At 49.0% G+C, this 27,899-nt stretch overlaps 1 protein-coding gene across 1 annotated transcript; it reads right to left on the bottom strand.

The window, feature by feature from the left end:
* Positions 1-1,749: 1,749 nt before the first annotated feature.
* On the bottom strand, positions 1,750-26,269 carry LOC141088172 (NADP-dependent alcohol dehydrogenase-like). Its single transcript, XM_073574095.1, has 6 exons — positions 26,249-26,269; positions 22,372-22,457; positions 16,351-16,892; positions 16,180-16,235; positions 3,700-3,774; positions 1,750-2,397 (listed from the first exon to the last, which is right to left on the bottom strand). The coding sequence occupies exons 1-6, from the start codon at positions 26,267-26,269 to the stop codon at positions 1,750-1,752; spliced, it is 1,428 nt and encodes a 475-aa protein (XP_073430196.1).
* Positions 26,270-27,899: the final 1,630 nt, after the last annotated feature.

The following is a 27,899-nucleotide window of genomic DNA, read 5'->3' as shown; positions in this document are numbered from 1 at the left end:
GTGATATTTTATTGGATTGTTTCATTGCAGACAGGGTTTCGCTGTTAATCCACCTTTACTGGGGACGGCCAGATATTTGTGGTATTAATACACAAACATCTTTAATCCACACAGCTCTTGCTAATACATGGGGGTCCTGGGCAGGTGACCACCTCGCAATGACGGGTATACAGGGTTTATCTTCGTGAGACATTTATTTTGGTTTCCTTTCTTTGGTAGCATCATGGTTGGCACTTGCTATGTGGTGGGGGCCCTCTGTGTGGTGCTGTAGGTGGGGGCCCTCTGTGTGACTGTGTTTGGTGGGGTCCTCTGTGTGGCGCTGTTTGGTGGGGGCCCTCTGTGTGACGCTGTTTGGTGGGGGCCCTCTGTGTGGCGCTGTTTGGTGGGGGCCCTCTGTGTGGCGCTGTTTGGTGGGGGTCCTCTGTGTGACGCTGTTTGGTGGGGGCCCTCTGTGTGGCGCTGTTTGGTGGGGGCCCTCTGTGTGGCGCTGTTTGGTGGGGGTCCTCTGTGTGACGCTGTTTGGTGGGGGCCCTCTGTGTGGCGCTGTTTGGTGGGGGCCCTCTGTGTGGCGCTGTTTGGTGGGGGCCCTCTGTGTGACGCTGTTTGGTGGGGGCCCTCTGTGTGGCGCTGTTTGGTGGGGGTCCTCTGTGTGGCGCTGTTTGGTGGGGACCCTCTGTGTGGCGCTGTTTGGTGGGGGCCCTCTGTCTGACGCTATAGGTGGGGCCCCCATCCCCTTATGTATTATCAACGACCAAAGGGGCGGCAAATTTTTCGACCGCCCCGGGCGCCACAAACAGTTGCTACGCCACTGATCGTGGTGCTTGGTTACACTCGTTACTCGATTGAGTATCGCGGGTGCTCAAGTGCCATTCTCAAGTAGTTTTGGATTAGAGGCATACAGGCAGGATTTATTGCCTTACAGGCCTTCCATAGGTATACTGCTGCTGTAAGCTAAAAACAAAAGTCCTTTTCAAGGCAACATATTTTCTTTTACCTATTAATACCAGAAAATTTGCATGCATAAATTATATACGTAATTTAAAAAAGCACAAGGCGTGGGGTAAGGGACAGAGAAGTTTACGTGCTGCTGATGGTGCACGCAGAGGCCAAAGCCGTTGGCCAAGTGAAACTATGCATGCTTTGGGAACACAACAAACATGATCATCCATGAGACGTAGGTTCCTGTCCCATTTTGCAGAGGGTTGCAGGACACCACTCTTAAAGCCAGATCAGTGGGTGGTTGGTTAAATGGCAGATAATGCTTCCAGTATTTCCCAGCACTACCTGTCTTCCACACGGTCCAGTCTCACTAGCCAGGAGTCTGGACCACAGAATCCTCACCCTGATCCTCTTTCCTCCCACCATGGCGAGTCCCAGGAGCAGTAACGGCGTTAGGGGCAGGCAGACCAGGCAGCTGCCTAGGTTCCCCGCTAACCCAGGGGCCCCCGGGTAGCGGCACATCACACATCCGCTATGGGGCCCGTGAGGCGGGGGGGCCCACCTGCCGCTAGTGGCGACTCCCCCCACCGCCGCCACATTGAACTATACCGGTGTCTGCATTAGTATAGAAGTTGAACCAAAGCAAATGCCGAAATTCTTAAGTGGATTCTATCACTGTGAACAAAAAAATCATACACCAATCAGATAGGAGAATGTATGCATATAAGATATGATTAATCAGAAGCTGTAAAGTGCATTTCTACAAGGACAGCTCCATGGTCTACTTCCATATTTTCACTTGCAGTATGATTAGAATATCACAATACTCCGAGCTCCTGCCCCACTGCTAAGCAGTTCAAATGCTTCATTGATTTTTTCCAGGGCTAGCTTCTTGCTTACTAAATGTTCCAGATTGTTCCTTTTGTTCATATAATCTGTAACCAGTTTTGGGATATCAGAACCCTTGTAGCCTCCAAATATAGATCCTTTCAAGGTACGCCCTGTGACAAGCAAACCTGGATGCAAACAAAGTGTGTCCTTGGGAGATGCCACACCCAACACAACAGCAACACCATTTCCACAGTAAGTACACTGGAGAGCAGTCAGCATGGATTCAGTGTGTCCTGCACATTCAATGGCAAAATCCACTCCTCCGTTAGTTAGCTCTGTAATGACCTCATGGATGGATTTATCATAATCCTTTGGGTTTACGCACTCAGTGGCTCCCAGTTGTAGGGCTTTTGGATACTTATCCTTATGTGAACCTACGCCAATGATTCGTGTAGCGCTTGCATCCTTGCATCCTACAATTGCTGAACAACCAACTCCTCCCAAGCCAAAAACAGCACAACTAGAGCGCTTGGTCACCTTAGCAGTGTTGACAGCTGCACCATATCCAGTAGCAAATCCACAGCCTATAAGACAAACTTCAACAAGGGCACGGGCATCTGGGTCGCCCTCCAAGGGCTGTGGGGTACTCAGTACCGGGCCAGTGTAAGTGGGATAAGTCACAGCAGCTGTGACCCGGTCCGTGGCCCTGGGCGCCCAAATCAATGGTGGTTTGTAATATAGTTTATGTGATAGTTTGTGACGCCACCTGTGGTGTTTGGCAAGCAAGATGGTAAGCCAACGCTGCGTGCAGATCCTCTGGGGCTGATGGTGTGTTGCAGCATAGATGGTGTAGCTCCCCACAGGTGAAGCTGTAACCCCAGGACAGTGTATAGGCGTAGGCGGTGTGAGGAATGTTGGTAGCCAGATGTAGCGGTGCTGACGGTGTTGGCGCACAAATGAATGGAAGACACCAGGGCTTGCAGTTCCAAAGCTTTACTCACAGTTCATGGTACACACTGGTGCCTGACTCCGGGGTAGAGACTCAATCAACCTCCCGGGCTAGTCAGGATTATCCTCTCCAACACTCCGCCAACATGTACCTTTCCTGAACGACTCCTCTATTGCGCCTTTTAGTGTGAAGAGCTCGAGCACCGTGGTACTCTGAAGTTCCTCCTGTCAGATGTTCCTAACAACTCTACTCGTATGGCAGACAGCTGTAGCCTCTCTTGGGGACTCCCTTCTCCGGAGTCCTGGCTCTCTATTCAGTTGCTGTTGTGCCCCAAGTCTTAGATGGGAGTAGTGCATTTACAGCCAACTACTCCACCGGTGTCTGCTGCAGAACCATAAGTGTCCATACAACCTCGGGGACCGGTCCCTGGCCTTGCGCTGAGAACCTATAGGCAGGGTTCCTCTTCCAACCCACAACTCCTCTCTGTTCTCCTACTCCTTCGTTCCGCACTGTTTCTTCTCTCTCTTATGGAAGCTTAGGTTGCAGTTCTACATCTTTCTCCTTCTGTTCCTTTTCCGTGCCAGATGGCTCAGGTCACTGAGGCAGCTGCAGCACTCCTTCCTCCATCCCTTCTTCCAGGGATCCCCACTCCTCCCGAGTGGCTCCTTTCCTTCCTTTCTGACCCTCTGTCAGACTGAACCTCCAGACTGATCTGTAATTCTAAACCTTCCCAACCTTTTATATATCTCAACTCCACCCACCTCCCAGCACATCTCGTGTTACGAAGCAAGGACCCACGAAAGGTGCGCTGCTACCCTCTAAGCATGGAGCCGCAATGTGGTCCTGCTGAACTATCCTGTGTGTGGGGTGCAGGTGTTGGAGTGTGGAAAGGAGTTCCCTACTTACCTAGGTGGTGGGGCACTACACCTTAGGAGAAGGTGCAGTACCTCTGTGGCGACTGAGCCTCAGGGGCGCCACACATCCACTTTGGCAGCGCAAATGTCAGACACCACTGTGTATTCAGTAAATGTACTTGTGCATGCGTAATGATTAGTGTTGAGCTATACCACCCGATACTGAAAAATATCGTATCGGAATGGATCGGCCGATCTAAAAAAAAGTATCGGGTATCGCAGATTCCGATCCCGGAAGTCCCATTCAAGTCAATGGAACAGAAATATCGGAATTAAAAAAAACCCTTTCTTTCCTTGTAGGTTAATTCTACATGAAGAAAAACAACTAATAATAATGTAGAATGTATTGTGGGAGGTGTAGGAGACATTAAAGCCATAGAGGTTTAGCCCAATCAAATGGAATAGCAGGATTTTTATTTTTTTTAAAGACGTTCGTAGTTACAAAGATATTGACTATGTTAAAGTCTTTAATTTTTTGTCAGATATGTATGTTTCACTACTTCCATGCTCTTTACCTTCTTTTTTACTTCTCCCACACTTTCTCCTTCATGATCCTCAGCAGCAGCATCTTTTTCATCAACTTCTTCTTTTTCTTCTTTTTTTTCATCTTTTTTTTTTTTTACATTCTTCATATTCTTCTTATTCAACTATTACTCTTCTTCATATTCTACTTCTTCATCTTCTTCCTATTCTTCTTCATCATATTCTTATTTGTGTCAGGCATTCCTGTAGTTGTTATCTATAAAAGTTTGAAGATTACACCTTCCGTTCAGCCTGTCACAAAAGATTTACAACAGGATTTGTCCACGTTCAGTTTGTCCTGCAGCAGCAGGCCTTTTCCAGGGGCACCACGAGGAGGAACGGACACACCCCTGTTGTGAGTTCATTTTCCCCTTCACCGTCGCTGTCTGATGAACTCCCTCTTCTGGTGAAGGAAGGTAGTGAGGCTGATTACCAAACACCTGATCTGGTAGATGATGACTGGGTAACAGGAAATTCTGACTGGATATAAGGCAGCCGACGCCCTTCTGAGTCGCTGGTGATTTCTCTGCTGGATTCTTGGAGACCAGTCTGATTCCTGCTTCCCAAAGATAAATTTTTGCTCTGCTATTGAACTTATTAGTTTTGTTTTGTTTACCTTGTTTTTTGGAGTTCAGCCATCCCCGGTCGGGGGTGTGCTGAGTTCCATTTTTGTCTCTTGGCTCTGTCTTCAGAATTTACCTGAGTGCTGATATAGCGACTTCAGGGCCTGTTTTTCCTATCAGACGGTTGGGACATTTTTTGGTAGGGTTTTTTACGGATTGCAGACAGCAGCTTTTCTATCCTGTCCTTTTTAGTTAGCTTGGGCCCCATCGTTTGCTCAACCTATCTTTCTATCTGTGTTAGTGTTTTCATCTTGCTTCACCGTCATTATTTGTTGGGGCTGCCTATTGCTTTGGGGTCTGCTCTGGGGCAGTTTAGATTTCCCCTTTCTTTCTTTAGGCCTATTTAGTTCTCTGGCTGTGATCGAGGGGTCTAGGGCATCGTAGGAACCCCCCACGGCTACTGTTAGTTGTTGTGGATAGGATCAGGGGTCTGCAATCTGATAGCTACCAACCTCTCCGGTTTTTCTGGACTTAGCTTGTATTTTTGTTTTTTCCTCCTTCGGTGACTCATTCATAACAGAATTACCAGCCATACCGCAGATCCTAGGGTACTCAATAGCAGGAAAGAATTGTAAAAAAAAAAAGGGAGTTTGTCAGAATGTTTTTTTTTTTTTTTTGTGTATATTTCTTCCTCTATGTCTCTGAGGCCGTAGGGGGAATTTTTTTTTTTCTTTCTCAATGGAGATGAAGCAATTGTCTGATCGTGTGGAGCAGCTCACTGCTGAAGTGCGGGGAATTTCCACCTATCTTGCTCATTCTCATGCTGCTGAACCAAAGAACCCTACTCCTGATGTGTTTTTGGGGATCGGTCTAAATTTTTGAATTTTAAGAATAATTGTAAATTATTTTTTGCCTTGAAGCCTAACTCGTCGGGGAGCTCCGCGCAGCAGGTTAAAATTGTCATCTCTTTGCTGCGCGGCGATCCCCAGGATTTCTTTGAAACCTGATGATCCTATTCTTACTAATGTGGACGCATTTTTTCAAGCCTTGGGGTTGTTGTATGATGAACCTAATGCTATTGATCAGGCTGAAAAGGCCCTGTTGGCATTGAGCCAGGGTCGGGATTCTGCAGAGTTGTACTGTCAAAAATTCCAAAAGTGGGCGGTCCTTACTACCTGGAATGATGGTGCCTTGGCAGCTCTCTTTCGGAAGCGTTTGTCAGAAACCGTAAAAGATACTATGGTGGTCTCTTGGCTCTGTCTTCAGAATTTACCTGAGTGCTGATATAGCGACTTCAGGGCCTGTTTTTCCTATCAGACGGTTGGGACATTTTTTGGTAGGGTTTTTGGTAGGGTTTTTTACGGATTGCAGACAGCAGCTTTTCTATCCTGTCCTTTTTAGTTAGCTTAGGCCCCATCGTTTGCTCAACCTATCTTTCTATCTGTGTTAGTGTTTTCATCTTGCTTCACCGTCATTATTTGTTGGGGGCTGCCTATTGCTTTGGGGTCTGCTCTGGGGCAGTTTAGATTTCACCTTTCTTTCTTTAGGCCTATTTTGTTCTCCGGCTGTGATCGAGGGGTCTAGGGCATCGTAGGAACCCCCCACGGCTACTGTTAGTTGTTGTGGATAGGATCAGGGGTCTGCAATCCGATAGCTACCAATCTCTCCAGTTTTTCTGGACTTAGCTTGTATTTTTGTTTTTTCCTCCTTCGGTGACTCTTTCATAACACACCCCCATACACTGCTTAGTCTTCTTCTGCTAATAAATTTGATAATATCCTTTGCTCAGATTTTTAGTCTTATGCTTAATGTTCTTCTGCTTTTGTTTTTATGCTTCTTGGTCTTCTGTCTCTTGTTGTTCTGCATCTTGGTGGTTGTCTTCCTGTTCTTTGTCCTCTTGGTCATCTTATTCAGGGTCATCTTTTAGGTATTCTTCTGTGTGGTCTTCAGGGTATTTGTCTTCAGGGTCATTTTCATGGAGATCCAGAGTGAGAATCAAAAACCATTTCCACAAGCTTGAACTTGGAAAAGTAGCAGAAGTTACAAGAAGGCTGAGGAACTGTCGAGAACCAGCTGACGGTACTGGAACCCGGAGTGGCAGCAGAATGAACAAGAGCCAATGGCGCAACCGTGGACCAGCTGACTGTGCTGGAACACAGTTACTAAGCAGGAGGTACCTGTGCTCCAAAGCACTACCAAGGACCAGCAGACGTTGCTGGAACTCGGATACCAAGAAGGAGGCACCTAGGCCAAAGGCACTGCCGAAAACCAGCTGACGGTGCTGGAACCCGGATGGGTAGCAGAAGGAACAAGAGCCAATGGGACAACCGTGGAACAGCTGACGGTGCTGGAACACCGTTACTAAGCAGGAGGTACCTGTGCTCCAAAGCACTACCAAGGACCAGCAGACGTTGCTGGAACTCGGATACCGACAAGGAGGCACCTAGGCCAAAGGCTCTGCCGGGAACCAGCTGACGGTGCTGGAACCAGGAGGGGCAGCAGAAGGAACAAGAGCCAATGGCCCAACCGTGGACCAGCTGACGGTGCTGGAACACGGTTTCTAAGCAGGAGTTACATGTGCTAAAAAGCACTACCAAGATCCAGCAGACGTTGCTGGAACTCGGATACCGACAAGGAGGCAACAAAGCCAAAGGCTCTGCCGGGAACCAGCAGACAGTGCTGAAACCCGGATTGGTAGCAGAAGGTACCCATGATCAACAAAGTTGCAAGGCCGCGAGCAGGACGCAGTTTCCGAAACCCACAGTCCAACAGGGGGTGCTTGTCCTATTGGCACTACAGAACCAGCCTTTATTACCAGAACCCGCAGCCCACATAGAAAGCACCAAAACTGCAGGCACCATAGACTTGACAAACCCGACCGCAACACGACAGGACAACGTATCGGTGGCAAAGCTACGTTGACACTACCCGGAAACAGCAGGCATGCTGGAACCAGGCTGGGCAGGAGGGAGTACCCGTGCCAAAGACACTGCCGAGAACCAGCTGACGGTGCTGGAACCCGGATGGGTAGCAGAAGCTACAAGAGTCAATGGAACTACCGAGAACCAGCTGACGGTGCTGGAACCCAGAGGGGCAGCAGAAGGAAAAAAGAGCCAATGGCACAACCGTGGACCAACTGACGGTGCTGGGACATGGTTTCTAAGCAGGAGTTACCTGTGCTGAAAAGCACTACCAAGAACCAGCAGACATTGCTGGAACTCGGATACCGACTAGGAGGCAACAATGCCAAAGGCTCTGCCGGGAACCAGCAGACGGTGCTGGAACCCGGATGGGTAGCAGAAGGTACCCATGATCAACAAAGTTGCAAGGCCGCGAGCAGGACGCAGTTTCCGAAACCCACAGTCCAACAGGGGGTGCTTGTCCTATTGGCACTACAGAACCAGCCTTTATTACCAGAACCCGCAGCCCACATAGAAAGCACCAAAACTGCAGGCACCATAGACTCGGCAAACCCGACCGTAACACGACAGGACAACGTATCGGTGGCAAAGTTACGTTGACACTACCCGGAAACAGGCGTGCTGGAACCAGGCTGGGCAGGAGGGAGTACCCGTGCCAAAGACACTGCCGAGAACCAGCTGACGGTGCTGGAACCCGGATGGGTAGCAGAAGCTACAAGAGTCAATGGAACTACCGAGAACCAGCTGACGGTGCTGGAACCCAGAGGGGCAGCAGAAGGAACAAGAGCCAATGGCACAACCGTGTACCAGCTGACAGTGCTGGAACACCGTTTCTAAGCTGGAGTTACCTGTGCTGAAAAGCACTACCAAGAACCAGCAGACGTTGCTGGAACTCGGATACCGACAAGGAGGCAACAATGCCAAAGGCTCTGCCGGGAACCAGCAGACGGTGCTGGAACCCGGATGGGTAGCAGAAGGTACCCATGATCAACAAAGTTGCAAGGCCGCGAGCAGGACGCAGTTTCCGAAACCCACAGTCCAACAGGGGGTGCTTGTCCTATTGGCACTACAGAACCAGCCTTTATTACCAGAACCCGCAGCCAACATAGAAAGCACCAAAACTGCAGGCACCATAGACTCGGCAAACCCGACCGCAACACGACAGGACAACGTATCGGTGGCAAAGTTACATTGACACTACCCGGAAACAGGCGTGCTGGAACCATGCTGGGCAGGAGGGAGTACCCATGCCAAAGACTCTGCCGAGAACCAGCTGACGGTGCTGGAACCCGGATGGGTAGCAGAAGCTACAAGAGTCAATGGAACTACCGAGAACCAGCTGACGGTGCTGGAACTCAGAGGGGCAGCAGAAGGAACAAGAGCCAATGGCACAACCGTGGACCAGCTGACGGTGCTGGAACACGGTTTCTAAGCAGGAGGTACCTGTGCTAAAAAGCACTACCAAGGACCAGCAGACGTTGCTGGAACTCGGATACCAATAAGGAGGCACCTAGGCCAAAGGCTCTGCCGGGAACCAGCTGACGGTGCTGGAACCAGGCTGAGCAGGAGGGAGTACCCGTGCCAAAGACACTTCTGAGCTGCAACTGGCGATGTTGGAGCCCAGGGGTCAATCATGCAGCAGGCTGAGGCCTACTTCGAGCTAGTTTTATATTGGTTGTACACAACTACTGATTTTAACCGGGCTCTACTTGGGCCTCTGGTTCTACTGTCTCTAGTATTTCCCCTGGCCTACAACCCCGCCAGTCGCCGCTCTGAAGTGGCGTGTGCACAATCCACACTTGTTCCTGTGTGACTGGGGCTCAGTCACGTCAGTTGATCCACTGATGTGTGTCCGGCAAGGTCTCCTGCTCTGTCCACATTCCGACTACTAGTAATGGGAATGGGGACAGAGCGGCAGACATTGCCGGACACACATCAGTGAATCAACTGACGTGCCTGAGCCACAGTAACACAGGAACAAGTGTGGATTGTGCACACGCCACTTCAGAGCAGCGACTGGCGGGGTTGGAGGCCAGGGGAAATACTAGAGACAGTAGAGCCAGAGGCCTAAGTGGAGCACGGTGGAAAATCAGTAGTAGTGTGATTTTGGAGGCAGCAGGAGACTTTGCCATCCACATAGCAGGGGAACAGCAGGCGTTACTGAACACCACAGACACAGGAGCGAGTGTTTGAATCTGTGCGGACAGCACTTCCAAGCTACAACTGGCTGTGTTGTAGCCCAGGATCAATGCTCCGAGCAGGCTGAGGCCTACTTGGAGCGAGGAGAAAATGCGTTGCAGTGTGAGTTTGGAGGCAGCAGGAGACATTGCCATTCACACAGCAGGGGAACAGCTGGCATTACTGAACCCCACTAACACAGGAGCTAGTGTGTTTTGCTCTGTGAAGACGGCACTTCTGAACACCAACTGGCGTTGTAGGAGCACAGGATGAGGCATGGAGCAGGCTGAGGTCTGATGTTGTTGGCATGTGGATGGAGCAGGAGACTTTGCCGTCTACACAGCAGGGGAACAGCTGGCATTACTGAACCCCACTAACACAGGAGCTAGTGTGTTTTGCTCTGTGAAGACGGCACTTCTGAACACCAACTGGCGTTGTTGGAGCACAGGATGAGGCATGGAGCAGGCTGAGGTCTGATGTTGTTGGCATGTGGATGAAGCAGGAGACTTTGCCGTCTACACAGCAGGGGAACAGCTGGCATTACTGAACCCCACTAACACAGGAGCTAGTGTGTTTTGCTCTGTGAAAACGGCACTTCTGAACACCAACTGGCGTTGTTGGAGCACAGGATGAGGCATGGAGCAGGCTGAGGTCTGATGTTGTTGGCATGTGGATGGAGCAGGAGACTTTGCCGTCTACACAGCAGGGGAACAGCTGGCATTACTGAATCCCACTAACACAGGAGCTAGTGTGTTTTGTTCTGTGAAGACGGCACTTCTGAACACCAACTGGCGTTGTTGGAGCCCAGGATGAAGCATGGAGCAGGCTGAGGCCAACTTGCAGCACGTTTTATAGAGGTTGTAGACTACTACTGATTGTAACCGTGCTCCACTTAGGCCTCAGGCTCCACTGTGTCTAGTATTTCCCCTGGCCTCCAACCCCACCAGTGACAGCTCTGAAGTGGCGTCTGCACAATCCACACTTGTTCCTGTGTTACTTGGGCTCAGTCCTGTCAGTTGATCCCCTGATGTGTGTCCGGCAAGGTCTCCTGCTCTGTCCTCATTCATACTACTAGTAATGGGAATGTGGACAGACCAGGAGACCTTGCCGGACACACATCAGGGGATCAACTGACGTGACTGAGCCCCAGTAATTCAGGAAGAAGTGTGGATTGTGCAGACGCCACTTCAGAGCAGCAACTGGCGGGGTTGGAGGCCAGGGGAAATACTAGAGACAGTGGAGCCAGAGGCCTAAGTGAAGCACGGTTAAAAATCAGTAGTAGTTTGAATGTGGATGGAGCAGGAGACTTTGCAGTCCACACAGCAGGGGAGCAGCTGGCATTACTGAACCCCAATAACACAGGAGCTAGTGTTTTTCTCTGTGCAGACGACACATCTGAGCGACAACTGGCTGTGTTGAAGCCCAGGGATTATAGTTCAGGTGGTAGAAACATGAACACAACAGGAGACCTGGATACAGTTGCCAACCAATTATTTAGTCGGGAAGAGGACTGGCAAATTCTGGGGATATCCAGGCCTTGTTCATTTTCAGAAAAGTAAGCCGGTCAACGTTATCGGAAGAAAGTCGCGTGCGACGGTCTGTTAGTACACCACCTGCGGCACTAAAGACGCGTTCCGATAATACACTGGCAGCAGGGCAAGCCAGCACCTCCAATGCATACTGGCTAAGCTCTGGCCATGTATCCAGCTTAGAGACCCAAAACTTGAAGGGGGAAGAGCCATCTGGGAGTACACTCACAGGGCAAGACATGTAGTCTGTCACCATCTGATGGAAACGTTGCCTCCTGCTGACTGGAGCCGTCAGTGATGGTGTAGACAATTGTGGCGGACACACAAAACTTTGCCACATTTGGGCAATAGTGGTCTTGCCTTGTGCTGAGGCGCTGCCTCTGCTCCCTCTTTGTGCCGAGTTTCCTCCACTGGCTCGACGCACAGAGGTGCTTTGTAAAGCACTAGCACCACTGCTGTCGGGTGGAATGGAAAACATGATGGACTGCACCAGTGTGTCTTGGTACTCCCGCAGTTTACACTCCCGGTTCAACGTTGGTGTGAGGGTTTGCAAGTTGTCCCGGTAGCGAGGATCTAGGAGGGTGTACACCCAATAATCAGCCGTATAGAGAATGTGGGCGATGCGACGGTCGTTTCTCAGGCACTGCAGCATGAAGTCAACCATGTGCTGAAGACTCCCAACTGCCAAAGAACCGCTGTCCCCTGCTTGAGGCGTGATCTCTGCCTGCTCTGCATCACCCCACCCTCGCTGTACATACTGACTAGAGCTTTGTGTACCTCCCTCCTCTGGAGAGATGTCTTCCTCCTCCATCGAATCCTCCTCATCCGCCTCACAAAGTGTCCCCTGCCTAGGCCTTTGTGAGGAAGCACGTAGCGCAGACTGTCCAGTAGCAGATGGCATTTGGGACTCCTTATCCTCCACCTCTTCCAAAACCTCATCCCTTAGTGCTTGCAGTGTTTTTTGAAGTAGACAGATAAGGGGGACAGTCATGCTGACTAGTGCATCATCTGCACTCGCCATCCGCGTGGAATCATCGAAGGCACGCAAAACGAGGCAGATGTCCTTCATAGAGGCCCAGTCAGTGGTGCTGAAGTGTGACCGGCGCACAGTGCGACTTGTTTTCGCCTGATGCAGCTGGTACTCTATGACTGCTGCCTGCTGCTCACACAACCGCTCCAACATATGTAACGTAGAATTCCACCTGGTGGGTAAGTCACATATGATGCGATGTTCCGGAAGGCGTAATCGGCGCTGCAGAGCAGCAAGGCGCGACCTTGCCGTGCTGGAACGCTGCAAGTGAGCGCACTCTATGCGGACCTTGTGCAGCAGTGCATCAAGATCCGGATAGTCGCTCAGAAAGCTCTGCACGACCAAGTTGAGCACATGTGCCAGACATGGGATGTGAGTGAGGTTGCAAAGGCCAAGAGCTGCCACCAGATTTCGGCCATTGTCACACACTACCAAGCCCGGCTGGAGATTCGCTGGCAGAAACCACACGTCGCTCTCCTGCTTGATGGCATTCCAGAGCTCCTGCGCTGTGTGGCTTCGATTCCCCAAAGAAATTAATTTCAGTACGGCCTGTTGACGTTTGGCGACGGCTGTGGTCATATCAGTCATAACAGGCTCCTGCTGCGCTGTTTCAGAGGAACTTGAGTAGGAGGAGGAGTCAATGTGTACAGACTGGATTCCTGCAATCCATGGAGTTGGCAGAACACGTACAGCGCCACTCTCCAGATCTGTACCCGGCTCAGCAACATTGACCCAATGGGCAGTGAGGGAAAGGTATCGTGTCCCTGTCCATGGTTACTGGTCCACGCATCGGTGGTCAGGTGGACCTTGCTACTGACGGCGTTTAGTAGCGCATATTTTATGTTTGCCTCCACATGTTTCGGCAGGTCAGGGACGGCTCGCCTGCTGAAATAAAAGCGGCTGGGCACGGTGTATTGTGGGACCGCCAATGCCATGAAGTCCCGGAAGGTGTCAGTCAAAACCAGCATGAATGACAGCATTTCAAGTGCCAGTAGTTTGGCAATGCCAGCATTCATAGCCTGTGCTCGGGGATGGTTTGCCGAGTATGGTCACCTTTCTCCCATGCCTGTGCTACCGATGGCTGTCGAGTGGCCTGGGAGTGTGAGGATGACTTGGAATGTGGTGCTGTGGGTGGAATGTCACAGGGTCTCCGGACAACAGTGCCAGAGGTTCTTCCTTGGCGATCCTGTGAGGAAGCCGAACCAGCTGTGTGTGAGCTGGAGGAAGAGGCCCCAACACGAGCTGAAGAGGTGGTAGGTGGTGCTGTACGTTGGCCTACGTCTTCAGTGTGTCTGTGTAACTCCACCTCGTGCTTGGTCCGCACATGTTTCCACATATTAGTGGTATTGAGGTTGCTGACATTTTTCCCTCTTTTGACTCTCTGATGACACAGCTTGCATTTGACAAAGCAAATGTCATCTGCAACTGTGTCAAAAAAGGACCACGCACTGCAAGTCTTGGGAGCGCCCGTTTTGCCTTTTGAAAGTGGAATGCTCCTAACGTGTGCCGAAGTGGAGGCTACAGGCAACCAAGTCTGCCCCTCTCCCTCTCCCTCCGGTTTTGGCCGTTCGGGGAATCTCTTCCTCAGAGTTGCTCCCACCACCTTCCTGTTCCTCACGCCATGATGGGTCAAGGACCTCATCATCTACACTCCCCTCTTCAAACACCTGCTTCTCCTGGGTTGTCTCGCCAGCACCGTACGCAACAGAAAGTGGCAACTGTGTCTCGTCATCATCTGATGCGTACTGAGGTGTGCTGACCATAGGCACTGGCCCACCCGCCTCTTCAGATTCAGAGGGACAAAGAAGTTGCGCATCACTGCATACTCCCTCTTCTTCACAATCTGGAATGCTGCTTGGCTGGTCCCCTCTTTCCAAACCAACAGATTCCAAGAACAGAAGTAGAGACTGTGATGGCTCCTGTCCAGTGCTCTCTGACTGCCTGGGCACTTTGGCAGGTGGTGAAGAGACAGATGGTTGCTCTTCGGTGCTCTGGCCCTGAGAGGATGTGGAAGTAATTGAAGTCGATGCGTTAGCTGGCATCCATCCCACAACGGCTTCAATTTGTTCCTCCCGCAGCAGTGGGGTACGGTGAGGTCCTACAAAGCTGCGCTTAAAGGACTGTTGCCTGCTAAAACTGGGGGATGCTGACTCACTGGTGCCAACAGCAGGCACAGACTCCCCACGTCCTCTCCCTGCAGAATCCCCACGTCCTCTCCCTGCAGAATCCCCACGTCCTCTCCCTGCTGAAACTCCACGCCCACGTGCCTTACTCCCTGCCTTCTTCATCTTGCTAGACTGAGAAAGATAGGCAGAAAAGTACAAAGGGGGGCCTTAGTGTGCTTATTCCTGAACAGCTGTTTACAGGTATAAGAAACACTAATTTTATGAAGTGTGTGTATCGACTACACTTTAATGGGAGCTAATGTGGCCTACACAACTTTCAACTGTAGTGTTTGGTGAACTTTGCTGTTTTTTTTGGGGGGAAAAAAAACTAAAATGATGTGATCAAAGATTTGAAAGTGAGAGTATCACCAACTTTCTGGAGCTATTACAATGCAGGCAGGTAACCTACAATGCAAAAGATGAGGCTCCAAAAAATTTGGGTAATACTAATCTGGCTGCAGCTGAAGGGCACAAGCCAGAAAAAAGGCTCCTCTACTCCTATATAGTGTTCGCAACCAACCAATGTAGATGGATATGGATGGATGCACACTAATAGGAGAAGAAAAAATGAGCTGCAATTAAAGAAAAATATGTGCGAGGCAGTGACGCACGCTGAGCAGCCTACAACCAGACGTAGCTGCCGGACACACCACTCAGCGTGAGCTGCACTCACACACAGTCAGAGACCTCTCAGACAGCCGTGAACAGTGCAGCTAAGTGGGCACTAGCACTGACAGGCTGCAGAAAGGCTCCGCTGTGTACTCCTAGAGTGTTTGCAACCACCATATATGGATACGGATGGATGCACACTAATAGGAGAAAAAATGAGCTGCAATAAAAGAAAAATGTGTGAGGCAGTGACACGCTGAGCAGCCTACAACCAGACGTAGCTGCAGGACACACTACTCTGCGTGAGCTGCACTCACACACAGTCAGAGACCTCTCAGACAGCCGTGAATAGTGCAGCTAAGTGGGCACTAGCACTGAAAGGCTGCAGAAAGGCTCCGCTGTCTACTACTAGTGTTTGCAACCAACGTATATTGATACGGATGGAAGCACACTAGATAGAATTTTTAAAAAATAAGCAGCTCAAAAAGAAAAATATGTATGAGGCAGCAGTGAGGCACGCTGGGCGGCCTACAACCAGACGTGGCTGCAGGACCCACTCCACAGCGTGAGCTGCACTCACACAGCCCTTGCAGACAGCTGTGAACACTGCTGCTAGGGAAAAGAAAGCTACAGTGGTGGTTTATGTAGCCTGGGTAAAGCACAATATTGTTTTGAGAATCGCTATTTCTAACTGTCCCTCACAGTCTTCAACAGCAGCCTGTCCCTAACTGAATTCACAGCCGAGTGACCAGAAATGGCGGCGGCTTTTATAGTGCATCATGACATCATTTCAGCAGCCAATCACAGCCATGCCAATAGTTTACATGCCTAACAGGATGTGCCCACACTTCTGAGGATTCCCATTGGCTGAATCAAAGCGAGCGGGCTGATAGCATTATGGGAACTTCCCATTCCGTTATCCGATACGAAAAAAGTATCGGAAGTCAGTATCGGAATTCCGATACAGCTAATATCGGCCGATACCCAATACTTGCGGTATCGGAAAGCTCAACACTAGTAATGATAAATCGCTTTCCCTTTACAGGTAAATCTGCTTGTACCATCATCCATCAGTCCTGATTGAGCTCCAAATGCAAACTCTAATTTTTTGCAGATGTTACTGTGTGGGCCATCGCAAGCTCTGCACGATTTCTTTTGACTTCATGAGCAAACAAGCAACACCATTTCCACAGTAAGTACACTGGAGAGCAGTCAGCATGGTTTCAGTGCGTCCTGCACATTCAACGGCAAAATCCACTCCTCCATTAGTTAGCTCAGTAATGACCTCATGAATGGGTTTATCGTAAACCTTTGGGTTTAGGCACTCAGTGGCTCCCAGTTGTAAGGCTTTTGGATACTTATCCTTATGTGAACCTACTCCAATGATTCGTGTAGCGCTTGCATCCTTGCATCCTACAATTGATGAAAAACCAACTCCTCCCAAGCCAAAAACAGCACAACTAGAGCGCTTGGTCACCTTAGCAGTGTTGACAGCTGCACCATATCCAGTAGAAAATCCACAGCCTATAAGACAAACTTCAACAAGGGCACGGGCATCCACTTTGGCAACGTAAATGTCAGACACCACAGTGTATTCAGTGAATGTACTTGTGCATGCGTAATGATAAATCGCTTTGCCTTTACAGGTAAATCTGCTTGTACCATCATCCATCAGTCCTGATTGAGCTCCAAATGCAAACTCTAATTTTTTGCAGATGTTACTGTGTTGGCCATCGCAAGCTCTGCACGATTTATTCTGACTTCATGAGCCTTTGGAGGAGCTACTTCAATATCTTCAATGCTGAGGGGCTTGCATGGTTCCCAGGCAATAGCGGCCTTGCATTTAATAGCCTTTCCTGCGGTGCTCATGGTGGTTCCGGTTCAAAGCAATGATGGAGGAGAGAGCGTCAGCTGATGCCTCCTCTCCCATCATTCCCCTCTGCCTCTGACACTGCGGGTGTGTGATGACGTCATCGCGCACTCACTGTGTGCCAGGCAGTGCAGCCGTTGAGACAGGAGCCCCCTGAGGAAGCGACGAAATATCAAGCGAAACGTGCGTTGGGGAACGTGGTCACAGCACGGGCAGTCATTATGGGTAATTAACCTCTTCATTCTTTACTTAGTCATGTAGCGGTCTTTGCATACGTAATGTATACATAAATATATTTATTGTTGATACTGTGGTAATTGCAGGTACGCAGGATGCAGTGACGAGTCGCGAGACAATTTGGTGCTTTCTATAATAACTTTTATAAGACTAGAGGGAACTTTCCTCAGTCACGGCTTGATCACCAAAAGCGGTAATGGAGCGCCGACACCAGGGCCTAGCGGGGTACTCGGTATCGGGCCCGTTGATCTCAATGGGAGTGTCACGGAAGCTGTGACCCGGTCCGTGGCCCTGGGGCTCCATGGCAAAAAAGGGGGTGAATGAACAATGAAATAAAGTTTATGAATAGTTTGTGACGCCACCTGTGGTGTTCGGCAAGTGAGGTGTTAGACCGACGCTGCATGCAGATCCTCTGGGACTGGTGGTGGGTTGCAGCCAAGATGGTGAAGCTCCCCACAGGTGGAGCCGTAGTCCCAGGGCAGTGTAGATGTAGCAATGGAGGAGAGGCACAGGCGGTGTAGAGGCCGTTGCCCAGATGTAGCTTTGCAGGGTGTAGTGATGCGGGAATAAGTGGAGGACACCAGGGCATGTAGTTCCAAAGCTTTACTCACAGTCTGCAGTTCACACAGATGCCTGCCTCCGTGCTGTGTCCTCCGGGTCCTGGGCTCAGTCAACCTCCAGGCAAGATAGGATGCTCCCTTCGAACACTCCGCCAACATGTACCTTTCTGAATGTCTCCTCTATAGCGCCTTTTACTGAAGTACTCCTAGTACTGAGTTACACTGGAGTGCCTCCTGACAGATGTTCCCAAGAACTCTACTTGTACAGCAGACAGCTGTAGCCTGCTTCGGGGACGCCTTACTCCTGAGTCCCAGCTCACTATCCAAGTTGCTGTTGTGCCCCCAAGTCTTAGATGGGAGTAGCTCACTACTCCACCGGTGTCTGCTGCAGAGCCTTCAGTATCCATACAACCTCGGGGACCGGGCCCCGGCCTTGCGTTTAGAACTTCTAGGCAGGGTTCTTCTCTAACCAACGTCCTCTCTGTTCCATTTTTCTCCTTCATTCTGTACTAATCCCTCTCTCTCATAGAAGGTCAGGTTTCAGTCCAATGTCTTTCTCCTTCTTTCCTTTCCTGTGCCAGCTGGCTCAGATCACTGAGGCAGCTGCAGCACTCCTTCCTCCATCCCTCTTCCAGGAATCCTCACTCCTCTCCGAGTGACTCTCTCTCTCACTGACTGACTGACTAACTAACTCTTCCTGCTCTTTATGTAGTCTAAACTCCACCCGCCTCCCAGCACGTTTCGTGTTCCAAGCAGGGAACCACCAAAGGTGCTCTGCTACCCTCTAAGCAAGGAGCCGCAATGTGGCTTTGCTGAACTACCATGTTGTGTGGGATGCGAGTGTTGCAGCGTGGTCAGGAGTTCTCACCTTACCTGGATGGTGGGGCACCACACCTCAGGAGGAGGTGCAGTACCTCTGTGGCGACTGAAGCCTCCGGGGTGCCACAGTAACACGGGTTGCCCTCGCAGGGGCTCTAAAACAAGCAAACACAAACGGGTAGAACACGACTACTTCCGGCAATAGCCGGTCACTATCGGGCTGCGGTATGGCTGACTACGGGTCCGTAAATATATAGTCAACTTAGCCGTCCAGGCGTCCCTCGCCATTCGGGATGGTGGTCTTTCGGCGTAGTAGTCGCTGGGCCCAGTTGCTGAGGCGTTGGCGTAGTCTTCGCACGCTCCAGCGCTCTGATGACACTGGAGCCCCACAGGCCCCGGCTGAGTCCTTGGACGGATGGGCCGCAGTTCCCAGACTGGGGCAAGTGGCAGCGACGTAGGGTGGCGAATCACAGACCACCCACGCAGCTAACAGCTGCGACGGGGAGTCCACGGCCAGCAGAGGCTCGGCCCCTGCTGCGAACCGCTGCGGGACAGTGGTGGCCGGCGGCGGCACTGTACTTGCCGCGAACACTGGTGAGAGCAGGGCGACTGCGGGTGGCGGGTAACAGGTCGCTGCCGCGGGGTGGAGCGAGATGGCAGCGGCCGCGGGCGACCGCGGGTAGGCTGCATCCGCGGGCTGGAGCGGGGCAGCAAATCTCGGATGATCGCCCTGCCACCGTCCCTCTGGAGTCCTCAGTCGGCATCTTCCCTGGCACTGGTAGGTCGCTCTATCTTGCAGTCGCTCCCACAGTCTCCTGCTGCCTCTGTCACAGTCTGCTCACTCATCGTCCCGGGGATTCCCCGCCTCCTTTATATTGTTCCCTCCTCCAGCCCATCTGTCTGTCACAACAGCTTGTCCTCGAACTCTGTGCCCCGGGGACAGTTTCCCCCGGAACCCAGATGACGGCTCCCTTGGTTCCGGTCCGGACACTCGACGGGGGCCATTCCTCCCACACTACCATGGTGATGTTTATGATTTAGGGGCACTTGTTCAGCATACCATTGCACTGCATGGTTGGCTATATGAGCCTCCTGATACTGAGTGAATCAGCTGCCTGATGTTTACATTAACTCTTTCTATTACTATTGGTTTGACATAGGTTATTTTTTGCTCTGTCCTGCTATTATGTTCTGCTCATAGTCTGTGGCCATCAGTCTTGTGGATCATGTGTATTCATACATACTAATTGACATATGATATATTTTATTGTACATTTTACTATTTATGTAATTGATGAACTTCTGTATTAATAAATACTTATTTTTCGTTGTATATGGTAAACTCATTTTTTTCTCTGTATTTTCTGATATGTATCTGAGTTTATATACATGAAATTTTCTTGACTTTGTGCTGGTACTTTTTATGTTTATGTAGGAGCCAGACGGGAGCAGCGCATGGCACGAGGAGAGGTGAAAATTGTGGAGTTTTTTAATATATCAGTGAGTTCTGGACTGTGGGGCCATTCTCGGGGGGGGGGGGGGGGATGTGGACTGTGTTATATATTATGTGGGCTGTGTTATATTCTATGTGGCTGTGTTATATACTATGTGGGCTGTGTTATATACTATGTGGGCTGTGTTATATATTATGTGGGCTGTGTTATATTCTATGTGGGCTGTGTTATATATTATGTGGGCTGTGTTATATTCTATGTGGCTTTGTTATATACTATGTGGGCTGTGTTATATACTATGTGGGCTGTGTTATATACTATGTGGGCTGTGTTATATACTATGTGGGCTGTGTTATATACTATGTGGGCTGTGTTATATATTATGTGGGCTGTGTTATATTCTATGTGGCTTTGTTATATACTATGTGGGCTGTGTTATTTACTATGTGGGCTGTGTTATTTACTATGTGGGCTGTGTTATATACTATGTGGGCTGTGTTATATTCTATGTGGGCTGTGTTATATATTATGTGGGCTGTGTTATATTCTATGTGGCTTTGTTATATACTATGTGGGCTGTGTTATATACTATGTGGGCTTTGTTATATACTATGTGGGCTGTGTTATTTACTATGTGGGCTGTGTTATTTACTATGTGGGCTGTGTTATATATTATGTGGGCTGTGTTATATTCTATGTGGGCTGTGTTATATATTATGTGGGCTGTGTTATATTCTATGTGGCTTTGTTATATACTATGTGGGCTGTGTTATTTACTATGTGGGCTGTGTTATTTACTATGTGGGCTGTGTTATATACTATGTGGGCTGTGTTATATACTATGTGGACTGTGTTATATACTATTTGGCTGTGTTATATACTATGTGGACTGTGTTATATGGGATTTGGATGTTTCGCCCCCCGCAGTTCGCCCCCAGCAGTTCGCCCCCGCACATTTCGCCCCCAGCATTTTGCCCCCAGGGTGTTTCGACCCCGCACATTTCACCCCCGCACATATCGCCCCATACCCAAGGAGCTGCAGCTGTGACAGGTAAGTATGTCAGTTTTTTTGTGTTCTAGGGTGATAATACTCCTTTAAGGCCAGCCAGATGAGACACTGGGTGAGCTGCTGAAAAGGCAGCCACAGGAATCCCCAGCAATTGGGGTCCTGTATATTTTACCCTCAGGTATGTTCAGCCCTAGATGTTTTGTTCCCTGCATGTTGACCCCAAAAGCTGAGGGTGAAACATCAGGGGTCAACATGCTAGGGGCGAAACATCAGATGGCGACCCATCCAGGGACAAAATGCTGTAGGTGAAACATCCGGGGGCAAAACATCCAGGGGCGAAACGCTGGGGGTGAAATGTGCGGTGGCGAAACATCCTGGGGGCCAAATGCTGGGGGCAAAATGTACCTGGGGCGAACTGCTGGAGGCAAATTGCTGGGGGCGAAGCTTCCTATAACCGCTCTTAATAGGGTGCATTTCCTGGAGTTGGACAATGCATTATTCTGCACATTGCTTCCTTCTAGAATTCCTGCGCATGATAAGGAGATTAAAGATTTTCTCTATTTCCTATTTTCAGTAACAAAACAAAGGTTCAGGAAGAAGATGAGCTGATAGAAATAATAAGTGATGACCCAGGTAAGTACAATAATGTGGGTCTATAAAAAAAAAAGCAAATGAACTGCATTTTTTTTTTTGCTGCTTAAAGGGTAGGAGAACTTATTTTTTGGATAGAGGAAAAAACGATTGTACCGTGATGGAAAAAGCGGACACATTGACCAAAAATGGATGAAAATTTTCTCTTTGCATGCAAAAACAACCCCAAAACATCTGAATGAGGCCTAAAGGTACTGTCACACTTAGCGATGTACCAGCGATCCCGACCAGCGATATGACGCGGTCAGGATCGCTGGTGCATCGCTAAGTGGTCGCTAGTGAGCTGCCACACTGGCAGATCTCACCAGCGACATCGCTGGGGACGGGGGTCGCTACTTACCTGTCACACCAGGCGATCCTGCATCCTCCCGCCCGGCTCCACGCGTCGCTCGTCATCACAACAGGAAGCTGACGACGAGAAGCGGTCCTGAACGTTCTCGCCGATCAGCGATAACCAGGGGGGGAGCGGGTTGTAGGTAAGTATCACACACAGCGATATCGCTAGCAATATCGCTATAACGTCACAAGTTATAGCGATATTGCTAGCGATATCGCTTAGTGTGACAGTACCTTTACTAATTTTGAGTTGGCCTCCTCCATTACACCCAAAGAAATAATTACATTATCTTCTCCTGTTTTTCACAAACAGAGCGTCCCTTCAATATCAGAAAAGAGGAAATAGTGGACTGGGTAAGGTCAGTGGAAGGCTGAAAGAGACGAAGAAAGAATACAATCAAGATTTATAGACAACATTATTATTATTATTATTATTATTATTATTATACAATTTATAGCGCCATTTATCCATGGCGCTTTACATGTGAAAAGGGGCAAATATAGACAAGTACAATAAACATGAGCAGTACAAGACACACATAAGTACAAAAGGAGAGAGGACCCTGCCCGCAAGGGCTCACAATCTACAGGGTTGGGTGAGGATACACTAGGAGAGGGTAGAGCTGGTTGTGCGGCGGATCAGTAGACTGTGGGTCACTGCAGGTTATAGGTTTGTCGGAAGAGCTGGGTCTTCAGGTTCTTTTTGAAGGTTTCCATGGTAGGCGAGAGTCTGATGTGTAGGGGGAGGGAATTCCAGAGAATCGGGGAAGCACAGGAGAAGTCTTGTATGCGGTTGTGGGAAGAAGAGATAAGAGGAGAGTAGTAGAGAAGGAGATCTTGAGAGGATCGAAGGTTGCATGCTGGTAGGTACCGGGAGACCATGTCACAGATGTAAGGAGGAGACAGGCTGTAGGTGGCTTTGTATATCATAGGGTTTTGAACTGGAGCCTCTGCACAATAGGAAGCCAATGAAGGGCTTGGCATAGGGGAGAGGCTGGGGAATAACGGGGAGACAGGTGGATTAGTCGTGCAGCAGAATGTAGGATGGATTGGAGTGGTGCCAGAGTGCTAGAGGGGAGGCCAGAGAGTAGGAGGTTGCAGTAGTCAAGGCCGGAGATGATAAGGGCATGCACTAGTGTTTTTGCGGTGTCATGGTCAAGGAATGCACGGATCCGGGAAATATTTTTGAGATTGCGACAGCAGGAGGTTAGGGTTTGGATAAGTGGCTTGAAAGCGAGGGCAGAGTCGAGGATCACCCCGAGGCACCGAGCATGCGGGACTGGGGAAAGTGAGCAACCATTGACATTGATGGATAAGTCTGGTGGAGTGGTAGAGTGAGATGGGGGAAAGATTATGAATTCTGTTTTGTCCATGTTCAGTTTTAGAAAGCGAGCAGAGAAGAAAGCTGAAATAGCGGACAGACATTGTGGGATTTTGGTCAGTAAGGAGGTGAGGTCAGGTCCAGATAGGTAGATCTGCGTGTCATCGGCATAGAGATGATACTGCAAGCTGTGGAATTCTATGAGCTGTCCCAGGCCAAAGTTGTAGATGGAGAAGAGTAGGGGTCCTAGAACTGAGCCTTGAGGAACACTGACAGAGAATGGGAAAGGTGAGGAGGTGGTGTGGGAGAGGGAGACACAGAATGATCAGTCTGTTAGATATGATGAGATCCAGGATAGGGCCAAGCCTGTGATGCCCAGAGATGAGAGAATCTGGAGCAGGAGGGAATGGTCCACAGTGTCGAAGGCAGAAGACAGGTCCAGGAGAAGAAGGACTGAGTATTGTCGCTTGCTCTTGGCGGTTAGTAGGTCGTTGGTGACTTTAGTTATGGCAGTTTCAGTTGAGTGGTGCAGTCGGAAGCCTGATTGTAAGCGGTCAAAGAGGGAGCAGGAGGAGAGGTGGGAGGACAGTTCAAGATGGACAACATCAACAATATCATCATTACCACCAGTGAGATCATCACTACCATCATCATCATTACCACCAGTGAGGTCATCACTACCATCATCATCAATACCACCAGTGAACGGTTTTGTCAGCAGATCGTCAGTATTCTCACAAATAAATCTAAAGAGAATAGAACATCAGAAAGTTTCCTGAATGCAAAAAACTTTCTTAAAAATAAAAGCAGAAAATGTGATAGTTTCACATTTATACCTGTACTTACTGTGACAAATATTGTCTGTGTAATCATATTATAATATTTATTGCCCCCAATTTTTTTTAACTCTCAACTTTTTTTTTTATTTCAGTCTTTGACATATACCCTTCACTTTTCTACTGTTGGGATATGGGTATTTTTTCCTTAAAATTCATGTATTTGGGGCTAAAAATCATTTTTTCAACTAGGTTTTATTAATGAACTTTACACCAAATGAGATGTCCCTTTTCAGAGATTCCTTGACGAGGTGGGTTGGGTTGATCTTTGAGGGATGCGTCCGCCATGCAGGGTCGGTTTTAGACAAAGTGGGGCCCTTGGCAAAAGCTTAAAGTGGGTCTGCAAATGCTCACATATCGCTCCATCACTCAGAAACATTTCTGTTGTATTTACTTGCGCTGAGTTCAGGCCGCTAAACGAGCCCGATCGACAATATTGAAGTCATTCAACGCTTGTTTCCTGGAATTTTTAGGGTATCTGCACACGTTCAGTAATTGGCAGCGATTTGTATGCAGCGCATGTCCGCTACGTCCATAGTGTTGCCAGCTATTGAATGCAGGTGATTCTGAATGTGTCCATTGAACTGTGCGGAATTAAACCATCAAATACATTGTACGGGTGAGATTTATCTTACGGAGGCTTGTGTCTCTGCAAGATAAATAGACATGCTGCGAACTGGAGAGACACGCCACATGTCCATCTCTGGGTGATCCGCGGGCATCGGTGCACGCACAGTAGGCATGGGGTTTCTTGAAATCCCATCCGCTATGCTGTAACATCTGGATGCTGCACAGGTACGCAGCATCCAACCCACATCATTTACTGACCGTATGCACCTACCCTTACTCTGGCTGAGGGAGAATGATTGGTGCAGATAGTCCTTGATACTGTATAATGCAGGTCCCATATAGTACATATAGTAAAATGCGCTCCCATGGTCCTTGATAGAGTATACTGCAACCCCCCTCAGAGTATAAAGCAGCCCCTCAGAGTATAATGCGGCCCCCCACAAACACACACACACACATAGTGCAGCCCTCACACACAGTATAATGCAGAACCCACACCCACAGTATTATGCAGCCCCTTCAGAGAATAATGCAGCTCCCTCAGAGTATAATGCAGCCCTTTCAGATTATAATACAGCCCCCCCACACACACAGTATAATGTAGACCCCCAGAGTATAAAGCAGCCCCCTCAGAGTATAATGCAGCCCCACACACACAGTATAATTCATCCCCCCACAAACACACACAAAGTATAGTGCAGCCCCCACACACAGTATAATGCAGCCCCCCACACAGTATAATGCAGCCCCCACACACAGTTTAATGCAGCCCCCACACATACAAAGTATAGTGCAGTCCCCCAAACACACAGTATAGTGCAGTCCCCCCACACACACAGAATAGTGCAGACACACAAAAAAACAGTATAGTGCATTCTCCCCACACACAGTATAATGCAGACAACACAGTATAGTGCAGTCCCCCACACACAGTATAGTACAGCAGACAAACACACACCAAAGTATAGTGCAGTCCCCCCATACACATTATAGTGCAGCAGACATACACAACACAGTATAGTGCAGCCCCCTACACACAGTATAGTGCAGACAACACAGTATAGTGCAGTCAACCCCACACACAGTATTGTACAGCAGATATACACACTCCAAAGTATAGTGCAGTCCCTCCATACACACTATAGTGCAGCAGACATACACAACACAGTATAGTGGAGGCCCCCCCACACACAGTATAGTGCAGACAACACACTATAGTGCAGTCCCCCCACACACAGTATAGTACAGCAGACACACACACACACCAAAGTATAGTGCAGTCCCCCCATACACACTATAGTTCAGCAGACATACACAACACAGTATAGTGTAGTCCCCCCATACACACTATAGTTCAGCAGACATACACAACACAGTATAGTGCAGTCCCCCCATACACAGAATAGTACAGCAGACACACACACACAGTACTTACCTGCTGCTCTCGCTTCTGCATACTGCAGAGCTTCTCAGCTTCAAATCAGCTCCCCTGTTGGTACATGCTGAGTCAGAGGCGAGTGATGGGAGAGGGAGCATCACATGATGCTCTCTCCTTCATTACTGCTTTCAACTGTATCGGCATCTATAATTTGATATGATTATTAACAGGTTGGCTTAAGATTATTTCAAGGTTTTCTATGGGTCTGATCACTTTTATAATGGCTACAGTAACGAGGCGTACGGAGCGGAGTCGCATGTGTACGAGGTGTACGGAGCGGAGCCACGTATGTATGAGGTGGATGGAGCGGAGCCGTGTGTGTACGAGGTGTATTAAGTTTGAAAGGAATGGCGCCCGCCAGCTCAAATTTTTTTTATGTGCGGCACATTTACTCTGCCGAGTTTGAGACCTCTGCTGTAAAGTGTCAGATCACTGATCTGACACTTTGCAGTGCACTGTGTAAGATCAGCGATCTGACATGTACTGCAGGAGGCTTTCTCAACGCCTAATCTCAGCAGGTACTGAGAAATCCACCTCCCTGCAGGACCCCAAAGGCCCCCGCGGCCATCTTGGATCCAGGGGCCTGCACTGTTCCCTGCGTGATTCTTCCCTATGCCCATGTTTGATCGCAGTGTGCCAGGGGTTAATGTGCCGGGGGCAGTCCGTGACCGCCTCTGGCACATAGTGCCGGGTGTCAGCTGTGATAATCAGCTGAGACCCGGCCACTATCAGCGGCGCTCCCCCCGTGAGCGCTGCTGATCGCTATGACGTACTATCCCGTCCATGGGAATTAAATCCCAGGTCACATGGACGGGATAGTACATCATATGACAGAAAGGGGTTAATATGGAGCATCTTATAGGGCCACCATTAACCTTTGTGCAGCATTATATGGGGCATATATTAATATGGAGCATCTTATGGGGCCACCATTTTACTTTTATTAGTATCTATTTTTATTTTTGAAATTTACCAGTAGCTGCTGCATTTTCCACCCTCGGCTTATACTCAAGTCAATAAGTTTTCCTAGTTTTTTGTGACGAAATTAGGGGCCTCGGGTGATGCTCAGGTCGGCTTATACTCGAGTATATATGGTATGTCAAATTGGTAGCTAGACCCTAGTGGGTCTTGCACAGTGTCATTTTTACTACAGTCCACAAATGTAATTTAGATCCCTAATCTCACCTCTGCTTTACCAGCATGATGAATTAATAGGAAAAACACATGGTATTGATGGAACTGTTGTTTTCCTGCCAAAGAAACTCAATAAGATCAATGAGGTGGTTAGCCGCACACGGAATGGAGAAATAGTAAAGATGACAATTAGTTTCACATTTGAGTTAAAACTCTCTTCACCAATTTGCTTTCACTTTTACAACATTATATTCCGAAGCCTTGAAGAAAAAGATGAATATATTGTGAAGCAATTAGGTGTGAATAATTATCACCCAATTGATGTTACATAAGTCAAATCAATCCTATAAAGAGAGCACGGCACTCAGGAATAGCTTGGTTGTTGGTGCTCAAGTCGGGTATCCAACCCATCAATCAAAAAATGACAAAAATCTTTGCAGTCAATATGTGAAATATTCAGACACTTTTATTTTGTGCATCCAGACAGAAAGGTTTAAACGTTTTCGGTCCAGCA

This window comes from Dendrobates tinctorius, unplaced genomic scaffold (genome assembly GCF_039654945.1).
Source record: "Dendrobates tinctorius isolate UK_male_01 unplaced genomic scaffold, ASM3965494v1 ptg000038l, whole genome shotgun sequence".
In the NCBI taxonomy this organism is placed as follows: Eukaryota; Metazoa; Chordata; class Amphibia; order Anura; family Dendrobatidae; genus Dendrobates; species Dendrobates tinctorius.
Note: the sequence above shows the minus strand (reverse complement) of the source record. Positions and strands in the feature narration are given on the sequence as shown.